Consider the following 13176-nt stretch of genomic DNA (forward strand, 5'->3'; position numbering starts at 1 on the left):
GGTGGAGAGTAGCCAGGTGTCCCAGTTTATGCAGTAAGTCCTCTATGTGAAGGGCTGTCTGAGGGCAGTCCTCTGTATGAAGGTGCCCTCTGTTTGAAGGGCTGCCTGTCCAGTCCAGTCCAGTCCAAGCCCTGTTTAGAGATAAAGAACTGTAAGAAGGGAGGCCTTGAGGCATCTAATCATAAGCCTGCATTTTTATCAAAGCTTATATTTTTGATTAAGGCCTGTATATTAAGATGAGCTTAAAGATTTTCAAATGTTTCATGCCAGGCAGAAGACCAGCTGCCTAAGAACCTTGGCAATGTTTATTCTCCTGGACAAGGGGGCCCCCTGATTTATAGCAGAAAACAATTCTCAAAGTCGTAAAAAGGGAATTACAGGCTGAGAGCGAGGACACTGACCTTGCATGTTGCAAAGTACAATTAAGCTGTAAGAGTGGTTAAATTAAGAGTTGGTAAATAGTAAAATAAAACCATGTGCCTCCCATTAAACTTGAGCCATATTTTCCTAAGGTTAAAAGGCCAAGAGCATCTGGCTGGCAGAAAGGAAGAGAGTATTTTGGGAAGTCTTTTTCTAAAGTTGTTTCTTTCTTAAACTGAGATCCTTTTAAGATTTCTTTTCCTTTTAAAAGGTTATTTATGTTATGTATTAAATATATTGGCTTAAATGTAATTATGCAAAAGATTTAGAAACTAAGAAAGGTTAAATCCTTATGCTAGATTCTTATTTCATATAGTTGAAAGAGATCACAGGGGCCATCAGCCCAGCCCCCCCTGCCAAGCAGGAAACATCATTAGAGCACACATATGGTTGTCAGGCCTTTGTTTAAAGACCTCCAAAAGAAGGAGATCTTTCAATGATGATGTGAACTCAAGATCCTTGACATCTGTTTAAGATAAAAAATTAAGATTAACCATTTGTTTTGGAGGGCAATAGGGCAAGGAGGGCAAGAGGTGAGCTGGTAATTAAGGTTCCTTGTTGAGACACATGTAAGATATATTACTACTTATTTGTCATTTATAGATAGAAGAATATATAGCTTTTTGTTTCCCATAAAAGGGCAAAAGGAAATGGGTGTATCTTTTGTGATTGGTTCTAGCAAACAGCCAATAGGAATTTCAACCAGGCTGATTGGACAGAGGCAGCCACAGGAGGAGCAAGGGGGCTGGGTTAAGGAAATATAAGTGCTGGCCAGAATGGCAGGAGGGCAGGCCAGAGCTTGGTAACCATATACCACTGTGCCTCTCATTTATTTGTCTGACAAATAAATTATTATTTTAATTTCTCTATTGCTGCGTTGAATATTTCATTCCAGCTAAGCGTTAACCACAAGCAGGGTGCTACAGCCTATCAACAGAGAGCACCCAGACAGCAGACTGAAAAGGCACACAGGCCAGCTGGTCCCAGTCTTCCCCACTGTGGTGATGTGCACCATATTTCTATTTAAATTATAGCAATTGTTTCTAAATTTGCATCAATACATATAAAATTAGTGTGCAATTTTATGCAAATCCAAGCCCTCTTTTATGTGGCGCACAAGCAGCCACTACACCAGCGTTGATCGTTATTTATTTAATAAACTGCACATGCCGTTTGTTTGTATAAATAAAACCCTCAGCCTCATCAACTCAGCTCTACCTCACTGTATGTTCAAGGTCACATCCACAGCATACACTCAATGTACTTGGCTTCCGCTAAAGGATCCTGGAAACTGTAGTTTATGCCTCACAGATCTGCAAAACCCTTAATAAAATACAGCTCCAAACTTCTTTGGGTGAAGCCGCTTGCTTGCTTTAAAGGTATGATGTTGATGTCATGGGAACAGAATACACAGAGAGGATAATGCATTGGTTTGTTTTTACACCCAACCATGGGTGAGCAAAAACCTGAAATGACAGGAATGAAGTGTCAAGACACAGTACTTTTTTACATTAAAAAAAACCCCACTCTGTCCCTCTGAGTAAACTTTTCATAAGGGTGGCCCTCCCCTGCTAAATTTAGGGCTGCCAGATTACAACCTAAGGGTGGTAATGTGAGGCAGTGGATGTTCCGTTGCTTCACTTGTAAGTACGCCTTTATTCGTGAGCAGACTATTCCACATGAAAAGGCCTAAGTCCAGGTGAAGGAAATTGTTTTTGAGCTCTTTAGCAGGTACAATATGTCTCACTCCCTTTCTCCATTCAGTTTGCTTTTAAATGCACTGATGCAAGAAGAAGCCCCAGGTTGCTGCAGCTGCTCACACTAGTTCCCTTTTTTTCATGGCTCTTCCATACCCTCCAACATTCCTAAGATGTTCCAAGAACATTCCAAGCGCCAGTTCATCCTCCTTCTCCCTGAGCTTGGCAGCAGCAGGGAGGAAAAGGGACATTCAGGGATGGCTTTCGTAATTTCGAGACTGTCCCTGAAAAATCAGGACACATGGAGGGCATGCTCTTCCGCCACCCCCTCCAACAGAAGTCAGGCAAATGTGGAGTTTTGCTTACCATTAAAGCAGATAGATAAAAGGAGTTGAATTTCTGTTTGTTGACATGACAGTTAAAGGGTACAGGAGCCTTGCCATCTTTGTTTGTGCTCATTTTTCCATTTTAGCTCACATGGACTGCAAGGGCATAAAAGTCATGCATCTGCAAAGTAGCAGAGAAGCATTTAGCAGACATTCAACAAGCACATCTCTTGCATTTCAGGCCTTCTCATGATCTCAAGTTTAGCTACACTGGATTGCCTCTAGTCCTATATAGTACTAGGTTCTCACCCCAATGCCATTTTTACCTGGAAATGATTCCCCATTTATCTCAATAGTACTGCCCCTAGCACCACTGACATGTGAGCTTACAACTGTAGCTATAAGTGATGCCAACCATGTAAGCTCAGGTATCTGACAGAGTTCAGCTGGACTACTCCTAATAAGCATGTTTTAGGATTATAACCATAAGCGACAGTCCTATTCCTTTTATTGTTGCAGCAAAGGCAATACATGAGAAATTGTAGTTTTTCCAAGCACAGTGCTGCAATGATTGCAGGAGATGTACTAGGTGGATCCCTGTCCCCCTCACTAATGCCAAACTGGTAAAGGTCCAATTGTCTTTTCACCACTGGACAGGATAACCCAACATTCAGATAGCTAAAAGTGTCCTATTTTATTAAACCACTGAGTTGTTTAACTGAGGCATGATTCTGAATCATAGAATTTTAAAATAATAATTTTTTAAAACAAACAAACAAAAAAGCTGGCAAATTAATTACTACTCCCTTTCTTTTGAGCAGAGTGATTCTTCAAACATTTGCTCTTGCTCAGGTAAGGCTGACATCTTGTGGTCACCAGGAACATTTCAGTCTATTAACCAAACATCTGTCTGCCCCCTCAGATACAAGCAAGCATGCTAATGACTGCATTATCATTTAAACAAAACACAAAACAGTCTGGAACAATGTAAGATGCAATTATTTCACCTAATTAGATCTGGTGCTGGTTTCAGTCCTGGATGCTGATGAGACAAGCTGAAGCATAATTGGAAAGATTAAAATGCAGCTATCGGTAATCTGGCTGTTTGGTTAACTAGATTATTTCTTGCAAGGTTTGGAGAATCCTAAAGTGAAAACTATTTTGGGAAGGAGGGGAGGGGTCAAAACAAAAGAAGCATATAGTATGTTTGCAGGGTGAGTAAATGCAAAAAGGTTGTTATTTTTTAGGCAGGAATTTTGGCAGGTACAGTTTGACTTTGACATGCTGCAAGGGATGGAAAAGTTGAACCAGCTGAGATTCATTATTCTCCAGATCAATCAAAGATATATCTATGCCAGATATTTAAACTAGCTTATTATTATTTATTTCAAAATATCTACCCACACACCTACAGCATTTTCCCTAGTGACATGCAGTTAAAAACATTCTGTACAGCTGATGGAATCCAGTTGCTTTCCTTGCAGGTCCCCCGGCAGCTTCTGATTCTGCAGATGCCTCTGCCAACAAAAAAGGAGGGGAGGCAATTTTTGCCCCAATGACAAATTTTTAAAAATCATATTCAGGTAGTTGGGGGATTCTCTGGAGCAGGGTGGAAGATGGTGTGAAGTTTTGCTGAGTGATGAACAAACCAGCAAAAATTGCTTCCCTGCCTCATCCACTAGTGGAGGCACTCACTTGATTAGAAGTCCTTCCAGCGGCACAATGGGAATTGATTGACTTCTACCCAATACAATCAATAAGATGTGCTGCAGCTTGGGTGTTAGGAGTCCCGGGATGGTTCCTAGGTCTTGTGTGATGCTACTGGAACAGTATATGTAACAGTGGAATGCACATGACCCCTTCATGTTCCTGATTATTTGAGAAAGTGATGTGGTTGAATTGGGCTTTTTTTAACTTCTTAAGAAGACATCTGAGTTAGGCTGAGCCCAGTTACAAATGATGGTCTGCCCACTACTAGACTGCTTGGTAGACTCTGTGTGTTTGAATGTTTCCATGTTGCATATATGGTATGCACAAGTGTGGGGGTCAGCTTATGGGTGGCACAAATCCACACAGCAATTATTCCCCATAAGTTACAGTGGGGACAGCAATGTTGCAATGGGGATGCTACTTTTGTATTTCTTGTTTCACAATAAATGTAATAATGAGTGCTATAGTTCAAAGAAGACATACTGTAATGAGAAAGGGAAAAGGAAAGGGAATTAGGGTTGGATGGAAGAACATTTTGCCAGTTACTAGTTTGATCTGGAAAACATTTAAGAGAATTAAGAGTGTAAAATGTTTAAGGCACAAGCAGTGGGAACTGGGAGAGGGAAAGTTAAAAGCATCTGTGTACATTACAGGGCTATTCAGTCCAGTCCACAGAACACCCAAAATGCCTATAAAATACTTGGCAATCCAGTATTTCTTTGGCTCGTTTTAGTGGCCATTATAAACCCACACATCAAAACAATTCTTGGTTAATATGGTAGGCAAAATTTGAGTGCAGGGGAAGGACGATTGCAGACAAATTATATCAACTTTGGGCTACAATTAGTACTTCATTGCTCTTTAAACTGCCCAAACGTTAGCACATGTGAATTCTGACAGTTTGACAAAGATGTATGTGTAGCCTTGCCAATGCCATGCAGGCAAATGTCACTTATGTCGTTATTAGAAATCGCCCTTAAGCTAACATCGTATGTCTTTTTGACAAGATGAATGGTTGGGTTCTGACAATGAATAATTTTCATTTATACTGGAAGAAAATGTTATAAGGCTTCTTCAATTAAAGAAATGCATATATGGGATTGCAGATTATTAATTAAGAAAGTTATGCACGTGTTCAGATACGGAGTTATCTCTTTGTGGTCTTCCAGAAGATGATGACAAAAAGAGTATGCTTATAACCATATTATATTAACTCAAATTTAATGCTCACCTTTTTTTGGCCAAATTACATTGCGAAAATTAAGGTGTGCATTAGATTCGATGGCACATTTACATTTGCCAGCAAGTGCTTTTTTTGTTTTTTGTTTTGTTTCAAGCTTCTGAAAACTGAGGAGCGTATTAGATTCAATGGTGCATTAGACTTGAGTAAATATGAGTATACTGTATTGCTGGATAAATGCTTATTATCCTCTGACTCAAGTATTTGTTGTGTTTATAAGTACTATGTGAAGCACAAGCTTAAGAGTTAACACCTGTCCTGCAATTATTCTTTATCATTTAAGTGACCTAAGTCTGTTCATTTAGCACACTTGTGATAAATAAGGAGCTTAGGACAGTATCCATAGGCCATCTTTATCCTTATAAAGAAAATATGCTCACAGAAAGCTATATCCAACGCTCAATAACCATGGCATCAAGGTAGTGACTTGCATCTTTGAATGCGCCACCGATGGAACGGTGATATAATCTCACATCACCTCAAATCCAGCACTCCAATACTCTGTATCCTACATCACACTGGCTCTCATTTCCCTTTATTGGTTATATCTCATAATGGGCAGAGATAGTGCATGTGTATATATAACACATACAGCCATAGATATGCATACATGTACAAAGCAAGAGACAATAGGATTATAATAAACTCCTAAATGCCTTCCAGTCATTTCAATTTGTCATTGGGCAAGGACTCAGAGGATCCAGTCTATGGGTTGGAACACTGGCACAAGTGCAAACACTCAGCTCTGAACAATCCCACAAGCGCTGCAATTCCCAGTGTGTTTTTTTCTTCTCAGTTATGGGTCATGCATTTATCTCAAAATATTCCTAGCATACAAAGCATGCATGAATGGATGGACAGACAAGTGTAATTTGATATGTGTTCATTCTCAAGAAAAGATACAAAATGTGTCCTCCGTTATGCACTCTCATCCTACCAGAACTCAGAGCCAGTCAATCACATCTGACTGGTAGCAGATTCAAGATAGTTAAACACATTGTTTAACTTACATAGCTTATACAGAGTCATGGAGGACAGGTCTAATGGTTATTGGTCATGATAAGGTGGAACTTCCATGTTCAAAAGCAGTATTACTTTGAATACCAAGTGCTGGTGACAAACCATGGGCAACTACTAGTGGTGGTATCTGGCCCCCTATGGTTTGAAAAAGGATGCCGCTACCATAGATAGCGTGCTCTGGCGTGCTCTGGTCCATGGGGTCACGAAGAGTCGGACACGATTAAACGACTAAACAACAACCATAGATAGATCTTGGTCTAATCCTGCAGGGTTGGGTTTATTATTATTATTAAAGATTTTATTGATTTACAAAAGTGTGTGCAGTGTCTCTCGGGTTCCCCCCCCCCCATGTAACATTTTTAGATTATGGGATTATATGGCATATTTGGTTGGCGATGTAATATGCTTCTGTGTTGGGGATTCCCCATCTTCCTTCTGAGGCGGGGAGGTGCAGGAATTTGGGGCTTATTCTTGGTTTTTTGTGTGAGAAAGGAGTTTAGTTTTCTCTGCCATCTGCAGAGTTGGGTTTGGGGAATCCAGATTGGGAGAGTTTGGAATAGGTGGGTTAGTTTTGGGAAGGTGATCAATTTGATCATGACTATTTTGTCTGAGAGAGTGAAATTCATGTTGTTCCATCTCTGTAGGTTTTTGTTTATTTGTCGCCACAGGGGCTTGTAGTTGTGGAGGTATAATTTATTGAGGTTTCTGGTTATTTGCACCCCTAGGTATCTGAACTTGGTGTGGCAATCCTGCAGGGTTGTTCTCATGTTTTCTTGACTCTGTGATAATTTGCTAATATTTTCTGGCTTCCAAAATGAGCAATTTCAACATCATCATCATCATTATGAAAGGAAGATGAGAGTGTTCCACATCAGCTAAGCCTTAAAAAGAAAAGAAAAAAGACAACTGTATTTCAGAACTGTGTTTTGCAGGGACATAAAAGAAGGCTTTTAAAAGCCCAGGGAATGATTCCTAGGGTCAGAAGGTCTTTTCAGATTTGAACTTGTGTGTCAAAAGAATGGAGCTATGAAAGAGAGAGAGATATTTAGCACAAGGTATCTTGTTTAGGATCTTACTGATGTGGCAAATCAAGAAATTAACGGATGAAAGGTATGGCTAAGCAATTAATAGTAGTATAAGAAAAATATTCCATTAATTCACATTGATGACATAGATCAGCAGTTTTCAAACGTTTTGCTTTCAAAAGAATTTCTTTCTGCATTAGCTTGTTCAGCACAGCACCCCAGCTGTGTTGCAGAGGATTCTGGGTCTTGTTCTGTGGTGTATACTCAGCTCTTGTGAGGCCCTGTTTGGCCCACTTGAACACACCAAACAGTCCTTAAAAATCGAAGAATTGGGCAATTAATAGTGGTGGGCAACATGGATTTTCAGAGAAGCTTACTTGCCATTGTTGATGAACCCTTGATGCAGTTTCTGGTGGAACCTCTGACCTGGATCCACAGAAGGAAATGTTAAACAAGGAGCAGGTATACCGGTAATTAGAGAGTAGCCAAAATATCACTGAGGTACTTCTTCAGCTTGAATTTGGCAGAGGCACAGTACAAAATGCCCCCTTAAAGTCCTCCCCAAAATTATTTTGCTTTTCTGTCATTGTTCATAGCTACAAAAATTGCCTCTTTCTCACAGCCTCAATGCACTGAGCAGGAAAGTAAGGGAGCTTTTCCCAATTGCCCAAGCAATTGTGCTCACTAACCTCTGGTTTTTTGGTTTTTGAAAATACATATAACAAACAATCCTCACCTCTAACAAACATTCTTTGCACATACTGTACAATGTAAATAATAGTCAGACATTAAGCAGGTTTGTGTAATAGCTTAGAGTTGATTACATCAGTTAGGTGTCTTCTACACTCCACCTTAATAGATTATCCCAGAGTGAGTGGTGGGTACCTGGTATTTAAGGGGACAATGTCCTTTCCAGTGTGCTGAATAAACCTGTGCAATGTCATGTCAAAATCGCTTTCAGTCTTTTGTGTCCCTGGTTGCTCTAAGACTCTTTGTTAGTTTCCCCTTAAGGGCTATATTCCATAGACTATCACAGGCATAGGCAAACTCAGCCCTCCAGATGTTTTGGGACTACAATTCCCATAATCCCTGACCACTGGTCCTGTTAGCTAGGGATGATGGGAGTTGTAGTCCCAAAACATCTGGAGGGCCGCGTTTGCCTATGCCTGGGCCTATACCATCATGCCTCTACAATTAAGTTAGTAGCCATTTTCCAATATTGTGTTAGTATATTTCTTAGCTGCAGACTTGCAAAAAGTATTGTTTTTATCCTACTTCTCTGTTATAAAAACACACAAAGCTGCTTACAGAGATTAACATAGTGAAAGAATAAACAATAAAAACTAAAAATGCACAATACCAATGATAAGACCAAAGCATTTAAGAACAGCAGATTATAAGTAAAGAAGATTGACTTCTTCCTTTTCTCTTCCCACCTACCCCAGTTGGACCAACAAATAAATGACGAAAGGAGAGCTCAATTCTGCAGTCCATGGAAAGAGCTGTGAAGCTGGAATTGATGTTTCAGCTGAATGCCTCATATATAAATATAATTGAACCTTACAAAACAATGCATAATCAAGTGTTCAATATGTTTCTGGAAAGATATGAGACACGTTAGGAATAATAAGGAACCTTTACAAAATAGCAAGCCAAACCTCTGTGATATAACCAGTCATAAGATCTGAGTCATTAAACAAGAAATTAACCAGTTTATTAATATATTCACATATTTACACAATATTACAAATTAAAGTACTGCCCCAGCTCCCTGAGTGAGAGCAAGGTCAGGCAGAGAGGCAAAAAGAAAATGCATTGCAGAAAGAAGGGGGGAAACCAATGGCTCTGGCATATTAAATCTTTGGTATTTGAAATATAATACAATGCAGCATTTAATTTATTCAACACAGGGCATTACAAACAACAACACAACAAGCACAGTCCTGTCCAGAGTTCTGTAGGTGCACACACAGAGCTTCAGAATGACCCAGCTCCTACATTCGCTATCCTGGAAAGAGAAGAGAAAGCAGTGCAAAAGGTTTCATGTTGGATTGCAAAGTCACAATCCAGAGACTCTGTTCAACCCTTAAGAGATATGCAGCAGTAAAAGAAGATGGAGCCTTGGTCCACCCTTACCCTTTCCTCCCCAATGCTGTGAAACAAAGAGAAGTCCCTCCTTGTTCTAATGGGCAGGTGGAGAGAGTGATTTATGGAACCAATGGATGAGCAAGGTGTTTATCTGAGGTTGAAAACTGACCACTTCAGTTGCACATACGAAGCTGCTTCTCCTCTCTTGCTTAAGTTAATGCAGAAGCTCTTTCACATGTGGAAATCCCCTGCCCCTAAAGAACTGCTGGGCCGAGGTGCATGAATAGGAGGGAAGTATTTAGATATGACATGACTTCACTGAGTTCCATTAAGCCCCTGAGTTGCAAAAATTAGCAAACAGCAACTTTAGGTTACCTAAACTATTAATCAAAATCTTTTCTTGAAAAGATACATTTCTTAATCTTTACCTTAAGCTGATTCTCCCTCTACAAGACAGATAAACACTGATGACACTGCACAATACGTTTCACAGACCTAGAGACAAAACCATATCCCATTAAAAGTCAGCAATAGCTTTTGGTAAAGCAATTTTGCCCATTTAGAGATCAAGTCCACTAGACAAAACTAGTTAGTACAGAAAAAAAAGCACCAGGGGAGCATTCCTAATCTAACATTTAAGATCAGGTCATTTTATAAAATACATTTCTGCAATCTTTTACAAATGCTGCAGCTGGTTCCACCCAAATAATGTATTCAATAAAATCAAAGTTGACATCATTTTGAACTTCTGTATGCTACAGGTATACACAGAGATATCCTCTTTGCTTGATGACAAGCTCCTTAATGGGGGCAGATTGGAGAGGCCTTGCAAATTCTGGATCAATTGGCAACTAGAGGCAAGTGAGCGTTAGGAATGGCAAGGGGGAGAGAGGGACAGAATGGGTTGTGTGCACCAAGTTGGGATGATCTCTAGGCACAATACACAACCTTGTGAGATGAAACAAAGATCTCCAAGGCTTCTGCTAATTTTATGGGTAATGACACTCAGGCAAAACATCAACCAGAGTTTTTTGGTTTTCACTTCTGTTTGCAGCTTCTCACAAGTAGGGAACCCATGTGGAAGTATGCTCTGACCTTCAGGAGCAGCTTCTTAGTGAAAGAGGTGCAGGGATAGGAAATTTGGGTCCTCAATCAGTTCAGGAAGCACCAGATCCTTTGGATCCCACCCTATGTATTTGCCAGACAATTTGCTTGAATATTTTCTCGTTAAGTGTTGTGTGTGGTATCATTCTCTACTGTTCTAACTCTTGGGATCTGGGCCTTAGGAATTACTTGCTCTCCTATACAGTTCTGCACTTCTACTCTCTGCCTGACAAAACTGAGGGATGGAACATGAAGGTGAGAACCCTCAGAGATCTGATTGTTAGTGTCCTAGAAATTGCAAGGAGCTTATTAACTTGTCCCAAATATTGCAGTTTACTTTTATAGTGAAAAAAATCTGAGTCCACCCCAATAATGAAAGCCAGTGAATGAGGAAATTACCATTTGTCTCAGAAATAAAGCACAGTTCATCTTGGGGAGGGGTGTGGGAGAGAAGGAGGAAATATCTCTCACAAATTGCTTTCTGTAATAATATCACCTTCTTTAAGTGCACAGCACAACTTTTTATATTATTACTGGTCCCACTGAGACAAGTAAGGCAACTGGAGAGAGAGGGATCTTGCATATAAGCAGAGCTTTCAGTAATGGCCAAGGTAGAATATCAAACCATGCCCAAAGATTTATCTATAAAACCATAACATCTCCTAGGTACATGGAATTTTGCAAAATATATGGGCGTATGCATTTTAAAATCACCGTTCTGTATGGGATATTTTGTGCTAGGAATCTGTAACCTTAAATACTATGGAATCCCTTTTTCTAACACAACTGTATGGTAACCCACCAAATACTTCCTGAAGTTTGCTGTTTCATAAAACTTTTTTTTAAAAAAGGAAAAAGGAAAAGACACAGACAAGCCAGTTAAAATGACCCATCGAATTAAAGACTGAACTCCTTTGTATTTTTCCTCCCCAGAATTACACGCAGAGCTGTGTTGAATTTAGCTTAGTCCCCATAAAGTGTGTTTAGAGGCTGCATCCTTGATGGCTATGCAGTCATTGGCAAGGTTAATTGCTGCTGCTGGATATTTCAAGACAAATAATATTGACCACATGACTACTGGAATGCTAAAACTCCCCCCCCCCCGCCCCCCGCTCCTCCTGGAAGCTATGATAGGCAACAATAAAGCAAGCCTTCATCTCCTAATGCCATCAGAGATGTTAGCTAACAGGAAAAGAAAAAAGAAACGAAGGTTAGTAAATAGATACCCATACTTAGTATTCAATGTGTACAGCAGGATGGAATGAAAAGAAGCATTTTTTTGAAAAGTCTGTTTTGAAGTGATTTTTCAGGAAGGTGAAGTTAGAGTTTTGAACTGGTCCCCAGTGGTGATGGGCAGGCAGTTTGCTTCTTTGCACAGATCTGAGTGAGATATTAATCTGTCAACACAAACTTCTTCAGTAATCCCAGTGTTAAGACTGGAGGGTTTTAACAGACAGGAGCGCTGCATTTCAAATACTTAACAAGACGAATAATGCTTTGCAGATGGCTGAAATTCACAGTCCCTGAAGTTTATGATCGAGAGTACCAGCTAGGACTCCAAATCATTCATCCTCTTCTACGTACGTTGAGGGAAACCAACCCACCTAAAGGGAACATCATGAAAGAAAAGGCACAACATATTAAATTGATATTCCTTTGGCACAGGATAATTTTCTTTAGAACCCACCTGTTCAAATTAGGTATGATTCACAACAGTGAGATAGGGGATGAAAAGGGTGCGACAAACTAATTTTTGTGGCAAAGCATTCAACGTCTCTCTGGATAAAGATATCAAGTTAATGACCCAAAGCGTGCAAAAAATAAAAATATGATCAGAAATAGGGCTGACTGCCAACATTAGATTTAGCAATTTAGGAACTTTTGGCATTCAGCTGAGACAGGAATACAATCACGCCAAGCACAGATTCACTACTCAGCAAATGAGGCAGCAGACCTGCTTGTACCACTTCAAGCAGCAAGTGGGTACTCATATGACTCTGTGTGTGTGTGTGTGTGTGTGTGTGTGTGTGTACACTCTCTACACAGAAAACTGAGGGTTAAATTACACTCACTGCATAGTCAATAAGGACAGTGAATGTACTCAAGACATTGAACACTACTCAAGCAAACAAAACAGTGGCTGAAGCATCTGTCTTGCTCCTAAGACAAGCATGGGACTGGAGTCATCTTCTATGAACTGCATTGGCTTTGCACTGTCTTTGAGAAGTGTTTCACATGCTCACATACAATTTCCCATGCTTTCATCATGCCTAGAATTGATTTCCACAATGTGCTTTATGGGGGGACTGTCCTGAAAGACAACTCAAATGCTTAAGCTGGAATTGCAATCAGCAACACTTGATATTGGTTTGCTTCCAGACTAAATTTAAAGTGCCAGTGCTTACTTTTATGCCATTTGTGGCCTGGGGCTCACACATCTTTTGAGACAGCCTCTTCCTGGACAAGCCCTGCTGCAGCTGAGTTCTGCAGTTTGGAACCACTTCCAGGTGCCTTTACCTCTGGCTCAGGAATGAACTCACCAGTGA

At 40.1% G+C, this 13176-nt stretch overlaps 1 protein-coding gene and 1 long non-coding RNA gene across 6 annotated transcripts in view; both read right to left on the bottom strand.

Moving 5' to 3' along the window:
* On the bottom strand, nucleotides 1-4393 carry LOC307218996. 2 transcript variants are annotated; one of them, XR_013840236.1, is made up of 4 exons: nucleotides 3852-4393; nucleotides 2484-2624; nucleotides 1639-1886; nucleotides 1-131 (listed from the first exon to the last, which is right to left on the bottom strand). It is a non-coding gene; the product is annotated as an uncharacterized lncRNA (long non-coding RNA). The 2 variants fall into 2 exon arrangements; XR_013840237.1 differs by lacking the exon at nucleotides 3852-4393 and adding an exon at nucleotides 3451-3840.
* Nucleotides 4394-9127: 4734 nt separating this feature from the next.
* The window catches only part of VAV3 (vav guanine nucleotide exchange factor 3), a 211205-nt gene continuing 207156 nt past the window's right edge, over nucleotides 9128-13176 (bottom strand). For all 4 annotated transcript variants that reach the window (XM_079981280.1, XM_079981277.1, XM_079981278.1 and 1 more), the window contains one exon: nucleotides 9128-12234. In XM_079981280.1, the coding sequence (XP_079837406.1) occupies nucleotides 12193-12234 (42 nt within the window). In that variant the 3' untranslated portion in view covers nucleotides 9128-12192. The remainder of the gene's footprint in view (nucleotides 12235-13176) is intronic.

Source organism: Podarcis cretensis (assembly GCF_951804945.1).
Source record: "Podarcis cretensis genome assembly, chromosome: 6".
NCBI classification, from domain to species: Eukaryota; Metazoa; Chordata; class Lepidosauria; order Squamata; family Lacertidae; genus Podarcis; species Podarcis cretensis.